Source organism: Mixophyes fleayi, chromosome 1, assembly GCF_038048845.1.
Source record: "Mixophyes fleayi isolate aMixFle1 chromosome 1, aMixFle1.hap1, whole genome shotgun sequence".
Lineage (NCBI taxonomy): Eukaryota > Metazoa > Chordata > Amphibia > Anura > Limnodynastidae > Mixophyes > Mixophyes fleayi.
The window spans coordinates 75,820,938-75,830,381 of NC_134402.1; the positions used below are offsets into that span (position 1 = coordinate 75,820,938).

General features: G+C 40.8%; 1 protein-coding gene across 2 annotated transcripts in view; it reads left to right on the forward strand.

The window, feature by feature from the left end:
• CENPU (centromere protein U) overlaps positions 1–3,259 on the forward strand; it is a 28,392-nt gene extending 25,133 nt beyond the window's left edge. For both annotated transcript variants that reach the window (XM_075197016.1, XM_075197025.1), the window contains 2 exons: positions 39–195; positions 2,718–3,259. In XM_075197016.1, coding sequence (XP_075053117.1) covers positions 39–195; positions 2,718–2,843 — 283 coding nt within the window. In that variant the 3' untranslated portion in view covers positions 2,844–3,259. The remainder of the gene's footprint in view (positions 1–38; positions 196–2,717) is intronic.
• The last annotated feature ends 6,185 nt before the right edge of the window (positions 3,260–9,444 follow it).

Here is a 9,444-nt window from a genome sequence, read left to right on the forward strand (position 1 = left end):
GTTTGTGGCATGAGCTGGACTCTTTCCTCTGCTTCTAGAAAACAACCTAGGTTGAAGCAACTGCAGCGAGAATGCTCCGAGCAGGAGGAGCAGCAGGAATCCCTGAAGAATGCAAGAGCTTTCCTTGCCAATCTTGGACAACTGAAGGAGGATTACATGAAGTTCAAGGCCGAAAACCCCAACAATAAGGAAACTGTAAGTGTTTCCATGATTCTGTAAAACACTGGGCAGTATAGAGACTATAACAATAAAATAATATTATTATGAAAGTTGTTTTAGATGCTTATAAATATACCATAATGTAATCCATGATTCTGTCAGATTCTTTTAAATCCGTCATAGGCCCCTACAATAAGCAATTACTACCTTATGACTACTTGTCTAAGTGGCAGGCGTGCTGTAAGGTAGTGATATCTCACTGGTATCTTGCTTTTATTACTCTCTCTTTGGAGGCAGGGTTAGACTACTGCTTTGTTGTTGAGTCTGGCTTCGCCTTGAAATGTAACCTGGTAGCAGATTTATTCAGATATCGAACGTCATTCTATTTTTATCTCCATAAATGAGACGGCTTTAAAAATGTTACTTGTACAGAGCCTCCTGTAGAATACAGAAGTACAATACCTCATGTACGTTGTTGTGCTGTAGAGTAATGGTTCTCATCTGGGGGGGTGACTAAAGGCAGCAGCTGCCCATATGGAGGTGGTCATTCCTTTCTGGTAACATTAAAAGCTCTGTCTCTAATTGGCTGTGTGACTATCAGTCGGCATCAGACTTTCACTGCATCACATAAAGTATAAAGGGATGCAACTTTTCTGGTTGAATATATGTATATAATTACATATCTAGCAGCTCTCTGTACTGTAATCGTAGGACATTGTCATGAAACAGCTTTTAGGGGGGTTGAACCATGTTTGAAAGGCCTCCGTTTAAAAGGTTGAGAAAGCCGTTCTTTAGAGAATGTAGTCCATGAGGAGATGAGCATCATATATGATGGAGAGACCCAGTGGTGCAATACACCACACGTCTGAGATTGTTGTACTGGCTTTCAAATTGTAAATTAAGTATTTTCTCCTATTATCTGCAGAAAAATGCCAGGTCATTGCAAATAGCTCACACTCAACTTTATCAATAGCTACACTTCTGAATAGAATGTGTATGATGGAGGTTTTAGTGGGAAATAAAACACCACAGTCTGTTATAATTTGGGAACCTTGGAGCACCAGGGATGTGGCCAAATGTTAAACCCTTTTTAAATCTTGTCTGCGGAGTGCTTGGATCTCCATAACCACCACCAGGTTGATTTTTATTCCCATGTCTCTTCTTCACACCATTCTCCCCTTTCTAATCCCTCTCCTAGGGGTAAATGTATCGCGCTGAGAGTTTTCTGGCGGGTTTGAAAAGTGGAGATGTTGCCTATAGCAACCAATCAGATTCTAGCTGTCATTTTGTAGAATGTATTAAATAAATGATAGATAGAATCTGAATAGTTTTTTTTAAACCTGCCAGAAAACTCTCAGCTTGATACATTTACCCCCTAGTGTGACTGTGATAGAATGGTATATGTTTCGTTGCTTACATGTGTTGATATAAATAACTTGTCATTTATGACTTATTTACTTCAAAAGAAAATAGATAATGAAAACCTTTTATTGCACACACTCACGCTCTCTGTTATGGTGATCGCATGGCATGAATCACTGGATATCGAGATTGTTGATCCCTGTAGTAAATAAATTATTAAAACACACTGACAATGGATATAGAACTAGGAACACTACTATTTTGATCCACCATCCATTTGAAAATGTCAGTGTCTGGCTGTATTGGAGATGTATTTACAAGATGAATCAGTGATCTCTATATTCATATAGATTCCTGGGTGTGATTATTCTCACTCAATTTGTGTTCTCTTTAGTGGAGAACTTGCAGGATTTGCAGGTATCCTTTCCATTCCGGCCCTTAATAATTTGTGCTATTATTCTATATCTTGGGAACATAACGCATTACTTTCCACCTGTTGTCACATATTAGAACTGGTCTGTTTTGTCTGTTGCTGTTCAGTAAGTTTACCTGGAATATTAGTAGCCAACCAGTGAGTTACAGCTACCTATTGACTTCAAGCTATTGAGCGTGATGGGGACACTACAGAGACTTTTCAGCTCCACCATGTTAGATCACTTATTTGAGCATCACAGACACATCCAGATGAGCCATTTTTAAAAATGTTTTGGTTTTTCAAATGAAAATAAAGCTTTGAGCCTGCAGATAATAGATTGCTGTGCTGATATGTATATGTTGTTCAGAGGGACCACAATGTTTAAAATAAGTATTTTCAGTACACTTGCCTTATATCTCTGGTCAGAGGTTAAAGTTAACTAAAACTATTAACATTTTTCAGTCTACATTTTCTCTATAGTAATTACCACAGATTATAAAAGCCATACTAAATTATGATATATGGGCGTTTTCTCACTACCGGCATAAAATAAAAGTATTCGATGCCAGGGACTCCTTAGATGCTGCCCATAAAGAGTCTACCATTATAACCATGTATATGTGTGCTACCAATTTCTCTTTATATTGGGAAATATTTTTTAGGATTGTATTAAACCAATCAGCTGATATATACTAAATTGTTTCCTTCCACCCAAATCTGTTTAATTTTAGTTCCACTAAGCTTATTTTTTTTATTGTTTTTCATTTTTATTTTTTTACAGTATGGTGTTTCCAGTCTACCGGCGCTTCTTGTACAAGCGGAGAACATTCTAAAAGCTGAGCATCATTTTCATAATGTGAACACTCGTCTGCAGTGTTTCATTGATAAAGCGAGAGAAGAAGGCTAGCGAGTGTTGGTGGTACCTTTCTAGATCTCTGCACTTTTATGGACATGGTATTAATCGGATACCCTCACTCTAGACCTCGCTTTGGGCCATCCTGCTAATTTCAATTTATAGAACTAGTCGTACACAAATATTTACTGATAAAACCACTCTGTAATGGTTGTTCTACAATACATAACAAATATAGTTAATGCAAAATGTGTACTGATAATGGCAAAGAACTAATGCGAAGAATTAGTGGTTTTAAACATCTGTCTCCTTATATTACGAGGAAGTGTTATATTATTTGCTTTTCCATGTTCATGTTGAGATAGCTAAACACATAAAGACACGCATAAAATAAAGTCTGTAACACAAGCGTGGATGCCTGCAGGAAATGTTCTGAGGAGTGGGATGGAATAAAATAAGATGTACGGCGACTTTGCTCTGATCGTGGGATACTGGTTTTTCAGTATCTGTTGTAAGTGGTTGGATAAGTTGTCTTGGCAAATTCTCATTCCCCTGGATGTAACCGCAATTATTACATACAGGTATGTTTGTTTTGTGCTATCCGAGAATGCAGTGTATCCGGTATGTTAGTTGAAACAGTTGTTTGCTGAAGAAGAACTCAGAAATAGGTGTCATAAAAATTGCAATTGTATGAGCAGACTGATGTAACTTAAGTACGATAGGAGGATGTAAGCACAAGCCACAGTTATAAAAATAAAAGTAACTTAAAAAATCATCAGGCATCTAAATGGACACATTTAGATGCCTGATGGACACACACTTACTCCAAACTGAAAATTTGTGATAATTGGCGAAAGAGACTTAGGGCTAGATTTACTAAGCTGCGGTTTTTAAAAAGTGGGGAAGTTGCCTATAGCAACCAATCAGAGTCTAGCTTTCATTTATTTAGTACCTTCTACAAAATGACAGCTAGACTCTGATTGGTTGCTAGAGGCAACATCCCCACTTTTTTCAAACCCGCAGCTTAGTAAATCTAGCCATTAGTTTTTCTTATCACTTTCCCGATCATACTGCATAATAGATTTTAAACTAATTTAAAAAGGGCTAGTGCAAAGAGTTAAAGATTAAAACATTGGTTTAATGATGTGGTCTGATCACGCTCCTGTGCAAATCACCATCTTGTGCAACTATGTTCTTATTTCTCATTGGAGAATTAATACATTTTACACCATCCTAATTACATTTATTCATGTACAAAAAACAGTTATTTATAGACAATAATTGACAAGAATTGTAAATATTTACCTTGGGTTGTGCCCATAAAGTCACTGTGAGAGAAATGAACCTAAGTAATGTACACTAACGTTACAATACTGTGCTCATGGAAAACTGACATAGTCACAGTGGTGTAAAAAAATCATGCTTTTACTAGTATTTTTTAATGCTCGCATAGAAAAAAAAACTTTTCAGTTCAAATGGAGTTGAAAAGGCAATACCATATTTGGGTATTTGCTTAACTATACATTTTGAGAACACGTTTAAGGCAAAATGTCTACCCTTTATTAAGGAAATCAAATCTGCATTCAAAATATATAGAACACTTACGGTTGGGGAAGAATAGAACTCTTTAGAAGAATTCCTCTTTATATTGCTTTGGGTGGGTATAGAATGAGCAGGTGGTTGTCATATTTCCGATGAAAGAAATGCCGACACTTATCCTGCAGACAAGCTAAATGCCGGTATTTAAATATCCTCTACACTGATAGTCACGAGCGGACATTAAAACGGCAATGCGACCTCAGCAGGAAACGGTGTTAAAAATAAATAAATGTTTAAAAAAAACGTGTGCTACCCTAGTGCTGATTGGGGGACAAACAGTGTGGTGTCCCCTCGATTCTCCTTCCTCCTGCCCTAGGCTTAGCCAGTGGGTGCTGGTGGCACCATAGCAGCTAAACCTGCAGCAGGGGGTCCCCTTGCTATGATGCCAACCAGCCCCAGGCTAGTCAGCAGTGAGATGGATTCCCTGGGGAGTTGGAGTCTGCAAAAAAATGCAGGTCTCCTCCTTAGGGTTACCGAGCCTCATGTTGACTGCACTAGGGCTCTTCCCACACCCCTGTGCGGTGGGTGTGGGGTAGTAACAGTTTTATAAAACAAGGGGGCTGCAGTAAAGGTTGCATATGAGTAACAAGCACGTTAACTGCAGATCAGTAGGTTTATAAAATTGTAACAGTTATATATCTATAATATCATCATATGATGGTAATAAAGATATAACTGATAGTTTGATGTGTTTTGTCATGTGAGAGGATAGGGAAAAAGGGGAAAGAGTATGAGAAAGGGAGGGTGGAAGTCAATGTTTGTAGAAATATTTATATTGTATTCTGTACAGTACAGACAACCGATGTATGTACTGACAGCTGTTCAGCAGTCGAAGAACGTTGGCTAAGAAAATTAGTCTAGCTCCTGGGCTCACAATAGATTGTAGGTGTAACAGTGTGTGTAGGGGAAGACCAGTAAGAAGGGAATGCAGGAGATTATGTGTATGAATTCAGGTTTTTGCTGTGTCTTGTGTAAGATATGTGCATATTCTAGAGATGTTTCTTAGATTTATGTAGCAGGATTTGGAGACAGATGTGTGGAACAAAGGACAGTTCTGACATCTAGGCAGCGAGCTTAAGGGCCAGTATTTATTATATTGTTGTCAATAGAAATATGGAAGTGTGGAATAATTCCACCAGTGCACCTTATTTTGCAGAGCAATGAAGAAACAAGATTTCATTTTGCGGAATAAGGTTATTAAATGAGACCAATGGGTGGAGAGGGTACGTTTCCGAGGGACGTTCCCCCTCGGCAGAAGGAATTGGATTCTGTGTAATAAAAAATAATTAAAATGAAAAGAAAACATGAATACACAACTCTCCAAACCCCTTGTTTACCACTTTATTACATTAAAAAATTAAATGTTTCTTTGATCTGTCATAATCCAAATAGGAGACAACTAAGAAGAATCCCCATAAAAAATGACCCACACTCGCCCTACGAAGGACACAATGTGAAAAGCTAGAAGTCCCTGGGACTACACGTCACTAATAACCAAATAATCAAAAGTGGTTTTCTTATAATGGCTGCTTCTGATTGGCTGGTGGTGAGGGGGGTTCTGGGTACTCATGGGTATAGTCGTTTCAGGGCTGTTGTTTATAATGACTTATATTTTTATTCTCTCTGCTCCTGCTCCGTTGAGGCATTTCCCTTATGTATGCATCTAGTTCCCTATTCCTAGCAAGGATAGGGCATATGCCCCCTGGGCCGGTCCCATAGTGGGCTACCTCGGGCTGGGTCACTGGGCTACATTTATTTATTTCCTTTTAAAATGTTTCTAATAGGCTGCTAAGCTGAGTCTGGCTTCCCTGGGCTAAAGTTTGCCAGTCCTCCCCTGAGTCCAAGTATCAGCTCCTGTCCCCCTATTCTATAAAATTTGTTCCAGTTATGGTTATATATTGTGATTTGCTTGACATGTATTTCCCATACTGTACATACGGGCAGATCATTTATACTGAATAATAAAAATAATACATCCCCGATATCAAAACTACCTTTCCTTTGTGTCTATGCTCACCCAAACAGGACTTTTGTAAGTGAAATAAATTCCAGTAATGTAAGGAAATGAGATGACAACAAGTTACGTAAATAATATTATTATTATCTTTAATTTATAAGGCGCCACAAAGGGTCCGCAGTGATGTACATGACATATACAGAAAACAGTGACACATGACACAACATGGTACATTCAGTCCATAGATGAGGCTGCCAGTGTGTAAGGCTCTAAATATACCACAAAATAATATAGTCTTTACATGATACACAAATACAACAAAGTTCATAGTAGTTTATACAACAAACACATAATTGCACACTAGAACAATAGATGCATAAAGCAAGATTTCTAATTATTTATATAGTAAAGTAAAAAAACATTACATAATAGAACTATGTGCAGAAAGCAGGATTCCCAGAAATTGAACCTAACCCTGAATAGAAAGTGAAAGTGTTGGATTATTGACCAACAAACAGCACGGTATGACACAAAAGTATTTAACATTACAACCTACAGCATGGATAGTCCTGGCTATTTGTACAGAAAACTTGTGGGTGAGGAGAGCATCTGACCCCAGGCCGATCCCATAGTGGGTTACCTTGGGCTGGGACACCTGCATTTTTTTTCCTCGAAGATGTTCCTAATAGGCTGCTTGCCACTACTCGGTACCGCTGATCACTGACATTTGCCCGCGCTGTCACTCACCTCTTTCACGGCGGTGCTGTCCACCTTGGATGCCGCGGCTCTCCTCAGCGAGCGCCATCTTGCCGGGTCTTGTGCGCATGCAAGGACTCAGCGTTTCTCCCATTCATTCTTTGTGGCTAATCAGCTGTTCAGTTCTCCTACGTAAGGCACCTCCTGCATATCATGGGTGCCAGATTTTCAAGAATCTTCTCCTGATCAGACATGTGCTGTCCTGGCTCCAGTTCTCCCTGTGTCTGCAGAGCATTCCAACCTGTCTTGCTTCCAGTTCCCAGGGTGTGCATTTTTCTACCTCAGTGGCAGATCATCGCACCATTCTGTGATCCTGACTCTAGGGGTTACCCAGCTCCCCGGGACCTCCATGAACAAACTTCTGCGCCAGATCATTGCACCCTTCTGTAATCCAGACTAGGGGCTTCCCAACTCCTCAGGATCTCCACATCATCCTCTCTCCTATTTCCTGGTTCTTGTCTTTGTTTTGCTTGTTACCCTCTTTGAGAACCGCGACATGCGGTTGGCGAGTTGTAAAGTCCAAACTTCCTTGCGGGGGTCTCTGGCGAATATCTCCTTTTACGTTAGATTCCACGCCTCTTGGAGGGTCGTGCCAATTCGAGCAAACCGAACAGGTGTTCCCCTGAATTCCTGAGTATGATAGTAAGATTTGGCCATAATGAATGGATCCCGACTGAGAACCATCTGCAAAGGATTTATTGCAATATCTCGTGGGGAGAGCAGAGCAGCAAGATGCTACCCAAATTCAACTTCTCCAGTGTCTGCAAGCCGTGGCCACCCGCTTAGAAGCCCTTCAAGAGGCCCTTCCCGGCCCTTTAGCTCCAGCGGCATCAACTTGAATCCTGAGGTCTCCTCCTCCTCAGAAGTTTGGTGAAGACCCCAAGACTTGTCGAGGGTTTGTCAATCAATGTTCAATTCAGTTTGAACTTCTCCCGCAAAATTTTCCTACGTTCAGAAGTCGCTTATATCATCTCTCTGCTTTCCGTGCAGGCACTAGCTTTGGTATCACCACTCTAGTAACAGGACGACCCCATCCTCCGTGACAGTACCGCCTTTATTGAGGCGGACCGCATCTCTTCAGCGGTTTCTAGTATACTTAGGCTTCGCCAGGACTCCCATTCTGTTTCCCAGTATGTAATACAATTCCGTACTCTTTTATTTCAACTTCAATAGAACAGCGAGGCCCTGACAGCTGCCTTTTGGCAGGGTCTTTAAAAGATGTTCTTGTCTCTCAAGAGTTACCAACCACTCTGGATGCCCTGATCTCTCTGTCACCGAGTAAACACCCGCTTTCGGGAAAGATAGTCCGAGAAAGACACTCCTCGACGCCCTGCGTTAAAACTGGCACTTTGTTTCCAACCACTGGGATTCCGAAGAGCCTATACAATTTGGCCGGTCCAAACTTTCTCCGGAAGAAAGGCAGAGAAGAATCTCCAATAATCTCTGCATTTACTGTGCCGAGCCAGGACACCTCTTAGCCTCCTGTCCCAAATGCCAGGGAAACGCCAGGCCCTTACCTGCTCCAGGGAGGTCAGGCTGGGGTGTCCAAATTCTCTCCAAATTTAAAATAGCCATCTGTTTGTACTATTCCTGTTACCATATGCGGATCCTCTGATTCGTTCCATTCATCTACCCTTCTGAATTCCGGAACAGCAGGGAATTTAATTTCAGCCTCCATGATGGAACATCTTTCTCTGCTTGTTGAATCTCTTCCCCAGCCTATAATAATCACTGCCATTGACGCTAGCCGAATTTCCAATGGAACTATCCATTTCCGTACCGTACTCACCTTCCAAGTGGGAGCCTTACTTTTTGAAACAATCTCTTTCCTCATTCTTCAAGTCACTAGCCCTATTCTTTTGGGTCTGCCCTGGCTCCAACGATACTCTCCACACATAGATTGGACCTCTTTCCAGATATTGGCTTGGGGTCCTCATTGTCAATCCCACTGTCTAGTTCAAGTGAAACCCCTCCATGCTGTATCTTCTGCCTCCAAGGTCCCCAGGACAATTCTGCCTCTTCATTATGCTGCACTTACTGATGTCTTTGACAAAGCCCGTTCTGAGACTCTGCTGCCTCATCATTCTTGGAAATGTCCTATAGATCTTCTGCCTGGTAAGATGCCTCCCAGAGGTCATGTCTATTCATTATCCATTCCAGAGACTCAAGCCATGGTTTTCTTGAACATGGTATGTTCAAGAAAACCTCCAGCGCGATTAATCCGACCTTCTACATCTCCAGCAAGCGCTGGATTTTCCTTACGCCCGTGTATAGATTACAGGGATCTTAAAGCCGTTACTGTTAAAATTCGGTATCCAATCCCACTTGTAACAGAGCTCTTCA